The sequence below is a fragment of the Melospiza melodia genome, chromosome 3, assembly GCF_035770615.1.
Source record: "Melospiza melodia melodia isolate bMelMel2 chromosome 3, bMelMel2.pri, whole genome shotgun sequence".
Classification (NCBI taxonomy): Eukaryota; Metazoa; Chordata; class Aves; order Passeriformes; family Passerellidae; genus Melospiza; species Melospiza melodia.
In genome coordinates, this window is record NC_086196.1 from 49,502,760 (window position 1) to 49,519,109 (window position 16,350).

Below are 16,350 nucleotides of genomic sequence, written 5' to 3' on the forward strand. Positions count from 1 at the left end.
TTATAGCAAAGGAAAAGACATAATAAAGAGAGAGAGAAATTAAGGGAGGAAAAGATGCTTTCTGCTGCCACTTGAGGAGGTGGTGAAGAGACAGAAAATATTTTTCCTAGCAGCAGCAGCTTTAGGGAAGTCTCTCTTGCCTCAGGAGCTGAAAAAATTGTCAAAAGGAGGCAGGGATAAACCACCAGAGGCAGGAATAGAAAAGCTAAGACAGACTGGAGCAAGTAATGAAGACCTGTGAAAACGAAGCACTTTCTGCATTCTGCATTCAGATTATGTAAGTGGTTCCCTGTTTCTCAGAACTGTTTTGTTACACTTTTCTCCATTAATTTAGCAGCAAAACTGAAGTGTGCTACTGCTAGGTATCACACTGTGGAACTCACCTATAGCAAAGTACCAGTAGCTCCCCAGAGCTCATGGGCAGCTGTGCATAACATAAACACACCTGAGTGCACCATGTGCAAGTGTTTAGCAAGCCACTTGTGAAAGTACAAAGCCTTGCAAACTGTTGAAAGGTCTCAGCTGATGAATGCTGGCCAAATTCAGCCATGTACATCTAAATTAGAGCAAGTCACTGCAGACTCCCCTCCTTGTACGTGTGGGGAAAGCAGTCCCAGCAGGCCATAATTCATACCCTTGTAAAGACATGCAAAATAGTCAGAGGGTTATAATTTAAAGGAGTCTGTTCTTTTCCAGTGACCATCCCTCCAGGAGACAGGCTCAGACACAGGCATGCAGAGGCTTCCACTCTCAGACAAAGCCTTTCCACACCTGCATGTGTGCTGCTTTAGTGCACATCCGTGCAGTCCATGGCAGAAATGAGAACAAAGCCACGCTAAACCTGGGAGTGACACTTGTAGGAGAGATGTGGTGGGTGAGCAGTTAAGCACCAGAGATGAGCAGCTGCTTGCCTCCTGAACACAAGATGTTTGCTGAACATGATTCTGTCAGCCCAAAATAGGCACCCGTGCCCTCCCCACGCAGTGATGGCTGCACACTGTCATTTATACGCACTCCACTTCGCAACGACTCATGAAACATTCACAGGACCATCTGAAAGCACTCTTGCAAAATGTTCAAATTATACACCAAAATGCAGATGTGAGCAAGGAGAGCTGCACACAAAGCTATTTGTTCTTCCAGCTGCAGCTGCCCTGTTTCCCCACTGAAGCCAAATCTTCCTCTCTCAAGGTCCACACAGAACACAACCCTCCCTATCTAAAGGCCACCTGGGGCATTTCCCGCTTCTGCCTCAGAGGATTCTGAACAGCATTTTGCAAACATTAAACTTGCTTTTGCCTTTCTGCTTCTCAAGTGCAGAGGAAAGGAGCACATCCTTGGGATAGGGTCAGATACATGGTTAAGAATTTCTCAGCTTCTGGAAAGGCTCTCTTACCTGCTAGATCACATTGAGTGGTGTGGTTTCACTATTATAATCTCCCCTGCTGTAGGATGGAGAGCAGCAGAAAGAAAAGGCTGTATAAGCATGACCTTAGGACATCTTCTACCCTCTGTCATTAGCTTTTTTCCTCTGCACCACAGCATCAACTCTCCTTGCAGCAGCTCGACTGCATCCTGTTTACCCTTCACACTCTTTCTGCCTTCTATGACACAGTAAGGCCTGTCAGCCTTACATCTAGAAAGCAAATCTGAATATTTAAAACCTCTCTTCATCTTCCTTTTCTTCCTGCCCATGCTCAGTCCTGCCTTCCCTCCTTCGTTCCTCTGTACTGAATTTAAGTAATTTCTCTGTAATTTCCAACTCAACTTTTGTGAAGACAGAATAAAAATGTGAACAGACTCAGGAAAGATCTGCTGTTGCTGCAAAGACAAAATGTGGACAGGCAAGAAATGAACTGAAAACCCTGGAGCTTCCTTCAGAGAGTGGGGGACACCCACTCCACATGCAACCACTGCTTCAACAGCTGTAAAGAACTTTGGAAGCAAGGCACTGTATAAGCTGTTCCTGCCCCTGGCACTGACATGGTGTTTCTAGGACAAAAGTTGGCCCTGTTGCTACTGGCCCATCCTATAAGTTTGTTCACCCTCCTGTATTCTCAGTCTCCCTGCTTTTCCTGTAATCTCAAGTCCATCTATTTGGCAAATCCCCATGCAAAGTTATATTTGCTCCCTCTCTATTCCCCATTCTTGCTGTTGCAGCAATACACACTTTTACAGGAGTGAGCTTACTGCCCCCATGGCATATTCTTTCCTGCTTCTCATCTTCCTTGATAAAAATCTACTTTCAGGCTTAATCACTCCTACACGTATTCCTGGCCGCCTCTTCACCATCTTTTTCTCACTCCCCAAGTGCTTCCCTCTTCCTATTCTGACTTCCTATGATGAAAGATAGTTGGTGGATTTCTTCATAGAAATCATCCCCATTTTCTTCTCTCAAATTCCCAGTTCTGTTCAGATCTCAGAAGCTCTTAATCTAGTTGCTTTTCCTTTCCTTTCCTTTCCTTTCCTTTCCTTTCCCTTTCCTTTCCCTTTCCCTTTCCCTTTCCTTTCCCTTTCCTTTCCTTTCCTTTCCTTTCCCTTTCCCTCATAGTAATCCTTATCCCTGATAGATCTACCTGCCAAACCTTCACTCCTTGTTTTCCCCCCAGTCTGTATTTGCACTCCAAGTGTTGCAAAGGCAAGATTCCAAGATGGGACTCCATCAATTGCTCTGTCTCACAATATCTTTCACTCACAGAACAAAACAGCCACTGTCAGGAGTGCCTTTCTTTCTTCTCCATTTTAGACCATTTCCAGTGCTCTTTCCACACCAAAATTCCACCCATTCTCTCTCACAGAGTCCAAACAGGCTTGTAGACAAAGCCTAGAATCACTAAGTCTGTTGCACTTGGAACTCCTGGACTCCATATACTTAGATAATGAACCAACATATCCGGGAAACATCTCCCCCTGAGCTCCATGGCCATCCACAACACAGGCTGTCTCTTCAGCCTGTCTCCTGGAGAAGCTGCCTCAGCTTGCCTTGTCTCTGGCTTTTGGTGGGTACCACCCAGCTGCAGAGGCCCCTTGGTAACCGTGTCTGGATGCACAGTCAGTCATTCCTTCTGCAAGGATTGTTTGTGCTTCTGCCTCTCTGCTCCAAAGCTCCTCCTGTCTAATCTAAATTCTCTTGCTGGTGTCTGACATCTCTGCTTGCATATCTAGCTGCCAGTTCTGATTCCATTATGCTGCATTTGAAAGCATCTCCCTTCCCTTAAGAACCCCTCAGTATTTCCTTTTCTGGTCATTGCAGACGTCCCTCTCCTCCTGCTGCAGATATCACTGGCTAGTGAATCTGAATGTCAGTCTTTACCTCCTACTTGCAAAATCTCCTCAGCCAGGCAATGCCTGCATTTTCCATGCTTTCTGAGTAAGAGCTCTAAAATGGCACTCATTTTAGAGTAACAACCCACCCAACCAGACAAGTTTACATCCAAACCCCTCAATCATCCTGCAACAGTTTTACTTTTATTCAACATAACGCAATCTTCTTCTACAGACTGCTGCTGGAAAGCCATTTTCCTAGTCACTCACACTGACCACACCACTTTTCTCTATTTCTCTATCACAGTTCTTCTCCAGTATATCAGACAGATTCTTTCTATTCTCATTTTTGAAGTCCTGCTTGGCCTTTCCACATTTTACAGCTCCTCTCTGCCATCATTCAAAGGTTAACTCTGACTTCCAGTGGAGCCATGATTCCATGCTCCTCTGCCCGTTTGTTCAGTCATCAATCAGTCCTCTTAAGAAACAAAAAGTCGGTTCTTACAGCACTCCATTACCATTAGGTAACTTAAAAATAGCAATGAAGTTTCATCATTTTCTGCTGCCAAACTCTCCCTAAAATCTGGCATCACAAAAGGATCAACTGGCCAAGAGCTACAGGACATCAGAAATTTACCTTGCAACTCAATATTCCTATTGTTCCTCTGTCTGTCTTTCTCTTGCTCATACTTGTCTTATATTTGGCCAGCATACTCTGTATATTTATGTATTTGTGTCACTCTCACAGAAGCTCTAAGACAGAATGATTCACATTTGGGACCAGCACCCTCAACTCCTAAAGAATCATTTTGAGAACAAGAAATCTGAAATATAGAGGTACAGCACAAGCAAGGTCTTATAATTTGGAAATATCCAACATCAAATAAACATATAAGTATGAGGACAAAAAAGCAGGTTGCCCCTCTGTGTTTTCAAAGAGGCTGTCATCTAAAGCTGTGAGCTGCTTTGGAAGAGCTATGTTGAAACTGCTTAGCTGTACCCTATGATACCATCAAGACTGAAACACAAAGAAGCTGCCCAGTAATTGGCCAAAGTTGAGCACCATGCCCTTGGAGCAAGAGGTTGGACTTACATCTCTCTTTTTGCCAGGGATTCACTCCTGCTGGTGACTGTTCCCAGCTGATATTTCACTGGGCAGATGCAAAACTGTTTGGTTCCAAAACATCAAAGAGAAGGTACTTTAGCAGGAGAGGGAAGCAGAGAGAGCCTGGAGTTATGCTCCTGACCTCTCCTGCACCAGTCAGGGACAGCCAGAGACAGCAATCCTGTCTAGCCACATCCTGCTGATGAGCATATAAACACTCAGCAGGCACAGAAGGATATTTGAGCAGTGATGTTATTTTCCGTGAACTCCTCTGGTTTCTGGAATTCAGTGTATATCCTTGGCAGGTGAGTACCCTTGAATTTGTTGCTCTATACCTCCCAAGTGCAGGCAGGGCATCCTCCCTGCCTTCAAGCTTGCAGACAGTAGCACAGCAACAAAGCTAAGTAGCAAAGAAATAACGCTGCTCAAAAGAGCAGACCCAAATCACCACCTCTTGTTGCTTAGGTAGAGGTAGTGTTTGTTTATACAGATGATGCTGAGGAGGGATAAGATGCAGAGAATATTCCTGTCATTTGTTTTACCAGTCTAGGTCAGAACACCATTTTTTAAACTTCAGAAACTACAGCTAGCACTGCTGATGCACAATTAAAATGTTCTGGACTTTCAATTCCTTCATAAGCTGGAGAGTAATTATTTCCTTTTGTTTGCTCAGTATATTTAGCAAAATAATTATAATTCACTAGATTGTCTTCTTTGTTTTGGTATGCTGGCATAGTTCTTTCTCCCTGTTTCCTTTCATAGCAACTGTGGTGTTATTTTTACAAGCACATTTGGGGGGGGAAGGGGTCACAGACAAGAAAAAAAAGCCCTAAGTATTTTCTGACAGAAGTTCCACTTGAAGAATCTTTTCTAGCTCTCAAAAAAGAAAAGATCAAATCTACAGAAGAAATAAGTGTGAAGGCAGATGTACTGCCTGATGGATGCAGATTGTTCCTGCTCTGTCCATAGGAGTGAGTTAATAATGGCATCTTCCTAATCTGTGCTGAGTCCACACTGCCAGAGGAAACAAATCAGTAACAAGCCTACCCATAAGCCCACACAGCCCTGCTGCATTCAACAGGAGCTGTGATTTAGCTGTTTGATGCCCCTTACAAGAAGGTAGCATGAAGCTTGTGGGTCAGCAGCAAGCCACCCAGGTACCACAAGTCTCATGTTTAAGATTCTGACCTTGGGATTTCAGGTATCACTGATCACAGAAACCTGGGTCCCCCTTTCCAATTGGCTTTCAGAGGCAGAAATTCCAAAAGCCCATCTAAGTGGTTCTTTCCTCTCATCTTTCCATTTGTTTCTGTGCAACTGTCTTATTATTTTTAATTATTTCTGGTATTTCTCACTGGGCATTCTGGGTTTGATGTTTACTGCAGTCTGCATTCACGACAATTTGCAGGGAGAGGTCTTTCCTGCTGCTGTGAGCAGATGGGGTCCTCATCTCTTGAGACAAGTAGTGTGCTGCCCTGACTGATGGCACCCAGGAGGATGTCACGCACAAGGCTCCCTTCAGAAGGAGGCCTGGAACATCCCCCAGAAGCCTACTGGAGGTACACTAGGGTATTTTTAACAACAGATTCAAAACCTTATTCTTTCTCACAGGGTTATTTTTGAAGCTGTATTTTAGTGCTTTTTGTTCCAGTCAATATCACTGAAACATGCTGCATAGAAATCGCTGACGTAAACACTGACAAAGGAGCACAGAAGTGGAGGAGAAAGGAAGAAAATTGGGCTGTCTCTACTTCTTCCCCCTTATTTTTTTTAAGTAGCATCTCCTTACCAAGCTCAGGATAATAAAACGTTTTGCTTGTGAAGACTTAGATGTTTTGCCATTGCAAACAGGGTGCTGTGATTTTATCAATTCAGTTCTCAAGCCTTACTCGGGATGGGGAATGGGAGAAAGGATATACATGCAAATAAAATCTTATCCCTTAATGGATTTGCACTCACAGTGTGTGCCACAGCACACCATTCTAAGCATTTGCATTAGGCACAGTGATCAATTTCTGAAGCCTTTATCTTCTGCCCATTGAAGTTAGCAACCAGAAGGATTAGATTTCATATCTTTAAGGGAGCTCAGTCCCAACAATTCCATGTTTCTCATTGCCTGTTTTGTCTTAATGGAAACATACCTTGCATAGCTCAGTGAGAACACTCTTCCCTCCTCCCTTCTCTACCTTAACAGCTTTTTAGGCAGCTGTGTTCTCATGGGTTATATAGGTATGATTTTTATTGTCTATAAAATAAACTGTAATCACTCGCCATTTATTTTAGGCACACTTCAATGGATGTGTAGCATCTATGCCTTCATTAATTTTGTGCAGTGGGCAAAAATGGGATGCTTCAGAAGGAAAAGAGGAAAAGTAAGAGGACTATGGATACAACACCCTTTCCAAATGCTTAAGTGAAATGTTTATGTTCTGGAAACAGAGAATTGATTGAAAAGTTATATCAAGCAGTAACATATTTCATGCTTATTCCATTTACTTTCCGGATTTCTGAACACAACCAGTAGCAACAGCTTCAAAAGCAGATAATTTGTATTGAATGAAGTTTAAATAGATTATGATGAATATGAAAAGATTTTCACCTGTCTCCCTTTCCAGTCATGAGGAAGCAGCAGTGTTACTGGACCATACAGCAAGCACCTACTGCTAAGGTCAGGGACAGCCACCTCAGCAAACTCAACTCCTCCATCCCTCCAGCCCAGCCCCACCAGCTCTGCCCCTTCTACCCTTGCACAACCTGCAACCTCCCATCCTCAGGTTAGCAAAACCCAATGCCAGCCTCACTGAACAGTGTCCAGGCTTGTTTAGGTCACTAAAGCAAACAGCTGCAGCTCAGAGAGCACCATTCCCACTGAAACCTGTTTGGTGCCTGCACTGACAGACACTGATGGGCCCTCACACAGGAGAGTGCTGCTTTCTCTCTCGCTTCAAGGAGGCACTGCAGCTTTCCCCAGGCAGCTGTGCTGTGCACTTTCTGTCCCAGTGAGACAACCAGGTCAGATGTGCCCTGCGAACAGCTTAACTCTTACCTGGGCTTGTGAGGGTCTGAAAGCAGAGTCAAAGCCATTCTGCAGAGAGTCCAGAAAAGGCTGGATTTTGTAGAGGCTATGCGTTGTCTGGCTCGAGCGGAAGGCCACAATGTGGAAGTACTTCAGAATCTTCTCAAACCTTGATTGTGTCATGATAAGTGCAATGCTCTTGTTGCTGTAGAAGCCGCTGCTCCAGATGCTGAGAACAGACTCACAGTGGTGGATGCTCGTTGATATCATGTAGCCTAAGAAGGCCTTCATTTCTGTCAAGGTGACATCAATCCAGGCATCATCACTACCAAACCTCTCCTGGTATTTCTTTGCATACATGTTGGTTTGGACCACCATATTCTTTAGTACATTGTCAGGGACAAAGAGCTGAAAAAAGTCCATGGCACTGGCAGTCAGGGGCATTTTTCGTGTTGGACCTAGGATAAAAGAAGGAAAGATAGGCACACTCCGATCACCACAAGGCACATCCAACACCAGAAATTGAAAGCATGAGTATTTTTCTCATGCAAATGATGGTATGTACCCATTGCCTGACAGACTTCACCAGGAAACTCCCCCTCCCCCCTATATCCTTCCTCCTGTATGATACTATACACTCTGAAAAGTTTCTCCTCTGCTCTGCGTGGTCATTACTTTGTAGCATGCAGGCTTGTGAGACAAGCAGGCATTTTATTTCTCCACTTACACATTACCTGCAACTTTTATCCTCAGCAGCTGTTTTGGACTCCTTCTGGATAGTTTTTCATTGGTCCATATGCATGTCAAAGCAATGCCTTCCTCCAAACAGCCCAGAAGGACAATGTGAGTCCTCCAGAGGCAGCACTGCCCTCATCCCAGATGACATGATTCCTAGGCTCTATAACCTGAGGTGCACCTTTCCTCCTGCACCTCCAATTCCTGCCTAGTTCACTGTCATAATTCTGTGACTTTCATATCTGACCCTGCTCCACACAGAGTCATATACAAGTCTATGTGGTTTTGAATTTTGTGCCTCTACCACCACATTGGAGTTTTATCCTGCACTCTGATATCGCCAAGAAAGCACATTACCAGAACAAGTCAGTTACCATGTGGCTAGTGTCACTGCCCCACATCACAGGGAATATTTTTAGCACTGTAATGCATGCAGTGGTCCTCTTCCTCCCATAATGTAATAAGCCTTGCAGTCCCATGCTGGGATTACTCTAGCATTTCACTGATCTTGCACCTTCTCTGCCAGTTTCAACTACTCCATAAGAGGAGGGTGATAAAAACAAAAAGGAGGCTCTAAGGACTGGCAGCACTGTATAAGTTCAGCCAGTCAGACACCAGATTACACCAAACTGAATTAGGAACATCAAACCCACAATACCAGGGATGCAGACGCCAGTATTTAAAGCCCTCTCTCCTCTAATCCCCCCCACAAACTAACCAAGCTCCATTCCAAAAGTAGTAGTTTTCATGCTTGCGCCTTGTAGTAGTGTTTTAGTTATCAGGTAAGGGCAGGGAACATTCTCTATTCTACAGAAGCAGTGAAAACCAACACCATGAGCTGAGCAGCCTCTTCAAACCCAGCAGACAGGGGAGCACTTAAAAGCAACTCTACACTCCTGTGACAAAGACAATGTCATGGGTATAATCCCAAACCAAGAAATACTGCACCTTAGTCCAGCAGCCTTTAGCCCTAGAACTGTCTGAAATACTCCTCCTAATCAAAAGCAGAAGGCATACAGCTTCTCATTTGGAGTTGTGCCCAACGAGAGCAAGTCTTTCTTGCACTACAGGGCTGTCTGGATCTCACATCAGCTCTCCCAGCTGCATCGGAGATGAGACTGACCATCACACAAGCTGGCTCTGCAAAGATCCACTAGCACATTGCTCCGGTGGCATTCTCCAGCACCCTTGTATCTCAGTTCCCATTCCCAGTCACAGCAACAACTACAGCTTGCAGAAATTTTCCATGAAACAGAACTACAAGGAATTACACAAATATGGTGGTTGGCCTTGATCTTAAGCCTTAATGTTTGAGTGCACTCTGGTGAACTCAAGCTACTAGAAGGACAATAAAAATAGACTTTGAAATAACATCAAGACTTTTAAACAGTAAACGTTCAGATTGCAAAGAATGCCAAAATGCAAAACAAAACTGGATTTTTTTTTAATAAAAAACTATCTATTTAAAGATTACTTTCTAATTTTAATTTGTGAGATTGAGAAACTTTCAGCTGAAAGCACATTCCTCTATATTGTAAGACCAGAAGAAAGAGCCTTGCACAAACCATGTTTTGGTAAGAACAGAACATTTCAGCTTAAATGATAAAAGGTTTTCATTCCCAAGTGAAAACTATGGGGCTAGAACAGATATATTTACTTCACCTTAACTGCTAGTGCAATAATAAAGCTTCTTAACAAATGTTTTCTTCTTTTGATCAGGAGATTTATTTTCTGCTGGCACTGGCTAGCACTGTTAGAGCTCACAAAAGATGCTCTATGCATGATTCTGTATCTTCATTCCTCCCCATAACTTAATCAAGTTTTTATATTCTACAGTAGGTATGGCTTTCTAATAAAAACAAATGGAACAGAGTGTATTCTAGTTCTATATGAAATCTTGAGTAACTATCAAACTCAACTCCAGTGCTCAGGCCACCTTCCAGGTAGCACACAGAGATAGTTTTTATATACCTGGCTTCAGAAGCAGAAGCTGGGAGTAGGGGTAATATTTTAAATCTTGTCTACAGCAAACAAGAATTCATAAAACATCAAGTCTTACAAAGTGAAATATCTTGAGACTCTTGGATACGGACAATAGGTACATGCTGGCCTCCATCTTCAGGGAGGTAAGAGCAGTCAGAAGCATAAAAAATGTAATTTTGGTGTAACAAAATTTTCAGCAGCTGCACAAGTTTACCTTGATAAGTGATACCTATACAGGATACAATAATCCTTCCTTACCCACTAGTCCTGCTCCAGACACAGAGAACCTGCTACCTCCTCTCCTTCCTGGAATAAATATACAAGCTTTGTATCTCATTGGTCATGCAGAACCCACACAGCTCTAAAAAAGCAAGCTGAATCACTTTCTGACTCAAACATCAACATAATTGTTGATTAAATAAAATTGTGAAAGCCCCTGTATAATCTCATTGTCTTAAAAAACAGCCTTTATTAGCAAAGTGAGCACAACTGATTCATAATTTACTGATATGCAATATAACAAGAGCAACATTGAATTTCAGTAGAAGTGAATTTTTAACATGAATTGAGTTTTGCATAGTTAATGACCAGCTTAAAATATTTAAATATGACTTTCTAAATACACAAATATATCCCATAGAAAGAGCCAACTGTCTGCATAAGGAACTTAAATAGCTAATTCGTACTTTTAAAGGATTTTTACATTGACTTAAATGGCACTTACCCAGCAAATACTGATATGAAGAGTTTCAGTGTTCATGCATGCACTGTTTAGCCTTCAAAGCTTTACTCAGACAAATGAAAGAGTGACTTTGCCTAGTTGTCCATTCTCAGAATGATTATACAATTATAACTGTATGTAAAATTCAGATTTTTCTCTCTCCTCTGCTATAAAGTGTTTGCATGAAGAATATATTTACTTTCATAGGGTTTCTTTAAAAGCCAGTCAGGATTTCCAATACAAATTACAGAGACAAAGTGCAAAAGCACTCTTGGAGTGTCTGAACATGCAGCCAGACCCAGTATTCCATGCACAGTCAGGACAGGGACAGCTCTACTGAGTAACCTCTGATTGGGCAGCACACATGCCAGCACCAGAACTTTGGGCTTGCTCTAAGTGACCTTGCAGGATGTGGAAAATAACAAACAACTTCTGCTATGATACAGCCTACACACACAAGCTCCTCTTCCTTCCCACTCTGTCTGCCAGCAAGAACTTGCCTGTGCAATCTGCAGCAACCACCTTGCAAGTCATTACTGCTATTTTGACTCGCTGGTTCCATTTTCTCCTTTGCACTCAGAAGGGATGTCTCCCACAAAGAGACATCTCCATTTGTAAGAACAGTCTCAAAATAAATGAAAAAGCGAAGCATGAAAAGCTATTTGTGTGTCTGTGCTGGCAATGTGACCGTGAATAGAAGCTGGCCCCTTGCCCTCGGAGCGTGTGCGTGGCAGAGCCCGCTGTGGCTCAGCTCGGCTCGGGGCAAACTGCAGCTGCCTCGCTGGCCTGCTGTCCAGCAAGAGAGCAGGCTGCACACCCAACTGCTCAGCAAACACACCCAGTGCACAACTCCCACAAGGATTTAAGGAGAAGTCCAGGTGGAACTTCAGGCTGCCCCTGCTTGTTGTCCTAAAATCCCTGGTCTTCTCTCTTACATGGGTCCTCACTGGTCACATTCTTCCCCCTGCTTCGTTCCCTTTCTAGTCTTCCTTGCTGAGCAATACATTAGGAAAAAAAAAAAAAAGAATATCAAGCGAATTAAATGTTTTTTTCTTACTTAACTGGTTTGCAGAATTAAGTAATTTGAGAGCATTTTAAAAAGTTAATGTATCCTTTAGTATTTTTTCTGTTCTGATTACCAACCTTAGAATTCACAGACTCAGAATAAGGGATGGACAAAAGACAGAAAGTTTCAAAATGTACTGTAACCTATCAGTGCTACAACATAGTATACAAATCTTAAGAAGGTCAAAAGCATCATTATTTTGGGCAGGATAAATCAGATATGTGAGGAGAAAACACAGTGAAAGAAAGTTCTTTTGCTCTGCTGTGCAACAGACTCTGCTCTCATTCAAACTGCAATTGAGGCCTGCAATAAAATATTGCATTACTCTTAGAGGCCCAGGGGTTACCCTATGTATAACCCAAATTGCATGGCTGGTAAAAAAACCTTGTGCAGAGCTAATCACAGCTCATTTTGAAATTAATGCAACTTCATTAACAGCTTGGCAGACCCCAATACTCCCAAATCAGGAACAGGAGTGGTAGAAGTATCAGTTCAATAATTTTGAAGTAATTTTATTATCTTCTTTGAGGAAAAAAATCTAACAATTTATAGCCACCTACAAGAATAGCACATTAAGCATATTATATGCAGATACATACCTAAGAAAAATCAATCCAGAAACTTTTTTTTTTTTTTGGCCATTGGGAAGTACCTTCTCCTCCAATATATGGTACAGCCTTCAAAAACCAAGGTTTAAAAAGCCAATTAATTCCTTTTTCCTAAGTCTAAGCAATTGAAAGAAAGAAACTGTTTTATATTCCTGACAAGTCACCTCTGCAAAAGTACACAACATGATTTTTGGGTCTTATTTAGAGAACATAAAAAAGTGCTGACAGAAGCTTTTCATCAGAAAATACTCCATAAAGATGTCTTTATGGAAGGTGTCAATTAATGAAATATGACAGAGAGTTCAAACAATTTCTCATCTTTTTCAATGTGCAGGGAGCGCTATAAAGAGCTCAAAAAAAAGGCAAGAAAACAAAAAATGATGTTTTAATATTTCCCAAGTGAATATTTTTCAGAATTTCTGTTCACACTAAGTTTCCTCATGCAACCTTTGGAAGCACTGGAGCTTATCTGGCTTGCCAGAATATCAGTCTTCATATCAGCTCTATTATTAATGGCCTAGAAATGTACATCAGACCATCCTCAAACCATAGCTGGTTTGACAGCATTACAACAAGCCTGTCAAGACAGCTTGAAGTAAATTCACTTCACACTTTTTTTCTGAGTTTTATTCCAGTTTATTTCAGAGACCACTCTCCTGTAGGAACTGGGTGGCAAGCATCCAGGTTTTTAGGATATTATGCTGCATGTTTTTGTTCATCTCCATTAGAAAAAGCTACCAAAGCTACTTTGTTAAGTCAAAGGCATCATCCTAATATATACCAACTGTGGTTCTGACCAGGATTTTGGGTGAGTAGATGTCTGCATCTGTTATTTTGCTAGACAAATCTTAGCTTCCTTTAGGGACTGCCTTACACAAGAATTCAATGATGAGAAGAATCAGCAAGAATAAATGATGAAAACATGATCCATACTGTGGTATTGCTTGGAGCTGGAAGCTAACTTAGGAGGAGGCAATAAAAAAGTCAACAACTCCCATGCAGACACTCTTGGCTTAGAAAAAACTGGACATGGTCCTTCCAAAGATGGCTCTTTTTGTAGACTGTAAGGGCTCACTCTCAGCAGCCCATGCTTCTGGGGAAGTTTTTGCAAGGTCACCTTTACAGAAACTTACTTTGCACCCTTGCGTGGGCACTCAGTAGCCGCACTTCTGCTCTACATTTAGTTTCACTAAGTCTATTCCAAGCTATTTAGCAAAGTGTGATTTGCCTGCACTCTTCCAACCTTATAAATAATCCTTTGACAATGCCTCCACGGCTGCACGTAATAACCGTAGTCAAAAAATTGTTCCAAAGAGCTTCTCTGAAAGGCCACTTTCTCCTCCCTCCCCGGCATTAAAAAGGATTGTTTTCTTCACAGCGTCAGCAATAAAGCGATCCACAGACTGCAGTCTGACTTTTATCCATAGAGAGCATTAAGAGCTGTGTCTAGGAGCAATCCAAGGACAAATGAAAGTGGACTGAAAAGCAGCACAGAGCTGCTCTGTGCTGACTCTGGTCCTAAGAGTCCCTGGCCTCCACAGCAAGCAGCACTGAGTTACTGATAAATTAAATAGAGAACTTATTTAGAAAATCAAACAGTAAAATTAATGAAGTATTTCGCAAACTAAAGAACTTCCTGCAATTCAGCTTGTTTCTGTGCTGTGTACTGGATGCAGACTGTCATTCAGCTTTTCAAAGCATTATAGCAAAATCCTTGAGCATTAAGTGTAGCAGGTCAGCCTGGTGTAGGTCAGAGATGAATGATGCACTGTTCTACCAAACACAAGACAGTCTCCTCCCCTGATGAGATGGTGACCTTCCAAAGCCTGGGGTGATAACCAAGGCACCCTGCCCATTCCTCCTCCATACTGCCATGTGCTGGCAGTTCAGCCTGCAAAAGGTGAAGAACTTCAATGGGGCATCAAGACTGGGATACCAAGGATAAATAATTTTGGCTGTCACTCAGTAGATTATCTTGTGTGAAAAGACACAGTAGAAGCACAACTAAATTTTGGGGCATTTTCAAGAGACCAAGCAGGCAGGACTTACACATTTCTCATTGACTAAATGTATGTTGTAACACCAACAGCACTGGTCTGAGAATGAGAACATGCCAGATATGTTGTGGCAGTTTCCATGGAAGTGCCTTGTTGTAGATTTAAGCCATGGTAAAAAAACTGTTTAATTAAGAGAGTATTTCTTTGTGTTTACCATCATGTTTTAAAGCCACAAAGCTTTCAAGCTGTGACAAGTACAAAGAATAAACAGCCTACTGCAGCTGATGTTGACACCTTTAATTATATACTTAATTTCTGTGGTGAGATCTTGCCATCTACCAATCACCATTTTTCTAACATCCAACAGACCCTCCCAAAACACTGGTACAAGGTCTTTGGGTTAAAATAATTTCCAAGAGTCAAAGACCCTAAAGCAGCTGAGTCAATGCTGAAGTAGAGTACCCTGTTGTGTCAGTTTACATAATTCTTTGCACATTATTTGGCTGTGGGACTGTATATGCTCCTCCTCAGGGGAATGCAGCAGCTTCCATGGCAATAGTCCACTGCACTCTTTTGCCACTGCAGTTTTCTGTGAACATTTCACTGCCCTGCTCCTGGCAGCCCAGCTGACACTGGGCATATCTAGCAGATGAGAGATGACCATCGATGTGCTGACTCCATACACCACCTGTAATACAGCTTTGAGTAGATCACGTAGCAGCTACACATCTGTCTGTGGGCACAGCTGTGCACATTTACAAAATAACTGTACAAAGCAGCAGGGATAGTTTTATGTCAGCACAACTCCCATTACCAGCAGGGTGACCTTCATAGCTAAATCCCAGGAGATTGCTTTGGGATGGTTCCATGGGGGGACTCCTCTCCTGCACTGGCAACTCTTGCAGGTGCAATCCCACCATCCCATCTTTCTTTCCCAGGCTCCTGGTCTGTTCTAATACACACTGGTCACAAATACCATTACTCCCATGGAACTTTCTCCTTTCCAGAAATTTAAAATAAAAATCCACCCTATGCATCGGCAATATTTGATTTGAGGACTCTGCCTTGAAAGGTAGGGCTTTTGTGTTTGAAGAAGGGAAAATAGCCTGATATGTTTTCCAAGCAAACCACCAGAATATTTAATTTATTTTTTGTAAATAAAAGTCAATAAGTCAATATAAATGACCAACTAATGAGATACTGAAAGCCTTCATATCAACTCCTGCCTTTTACATACAACACACACATATGCTATTGAAAAATGAACCTCCAGTTTTTGAGTAAGTCTCACAAAGAAATGGCTTTGTTTTGTTCAAAAATTAGTTATTTAAGAAAAAAGAAAAAAAATATATAGCAACCAGAAATCCAGACAGTTCAGTAAAGCATTGGAGACCAACCTTATAAGGACGAACATTAATTTCAGTACAGAACCTCCTAATGATTCATCTCCACCTCACATGAGCTAAGGTAGCTACAGTACTGGTGTCTGCAATTGCTCCCCAGCAGCAACAGGCTCTTCCTGAAGAACACAGGGAGTAGTTGTTAGGGTAAGCACATAGTCCCCAAGGTATTCAATGCTACTTCTCACAAAGAGATGTCAGCACCTACTGCAGCAGCCACTTGGGAGAGGGTGATCAGTGGGGTGATGCTGCAGCTCTGCTAGAAAAGCTCAAATTCTGGAATCTGCCAAGAAGGCTGGTGACAGGGCTGCATGGGGATAATATTCAGGCTTTTTCAAACCTGTTTCTTTTAGGTTGTACCAGCCTCCCCTGGATTTTACTGCTCTCTGTAGGAAAGCATGCACTTGCATTTCTAAGCAAGTTTCATCAACTGCCCAGTAAGAAAAGTCTTCTCT

At 42.3% G+C, this 16,350-nt stretch overlaps 1 protein-coding gene across 2 annotated transcripts in view; it reads right to left on the minus strand.

The window, feature by feature from the left end:
* PGBD5 (piggyBac transposable element derived 5) overlaps window positions 1-16,350 on the minus strand; it is a 64,586-nt gene that overhangs the window by 31,167 nt on the left and 17,069 nt on the right. For both annotated transcript variants that reach the window (XR_010027118.1, XM_063151661.1), the window contains exon 2: window positions 7,416-7,843. Coding sequence is in view for 1 of the 2 variants with exons in the window: in XM_063151661.1 (XP_063007731.1) it covers window positions 7,416-7,843 (428 nt within the window). In the remaining variant the exon portion in view is untranslated. The remainder of the gene's footprint in view (window positions 1-7,415; window positions 7,844-16,350) is intronic.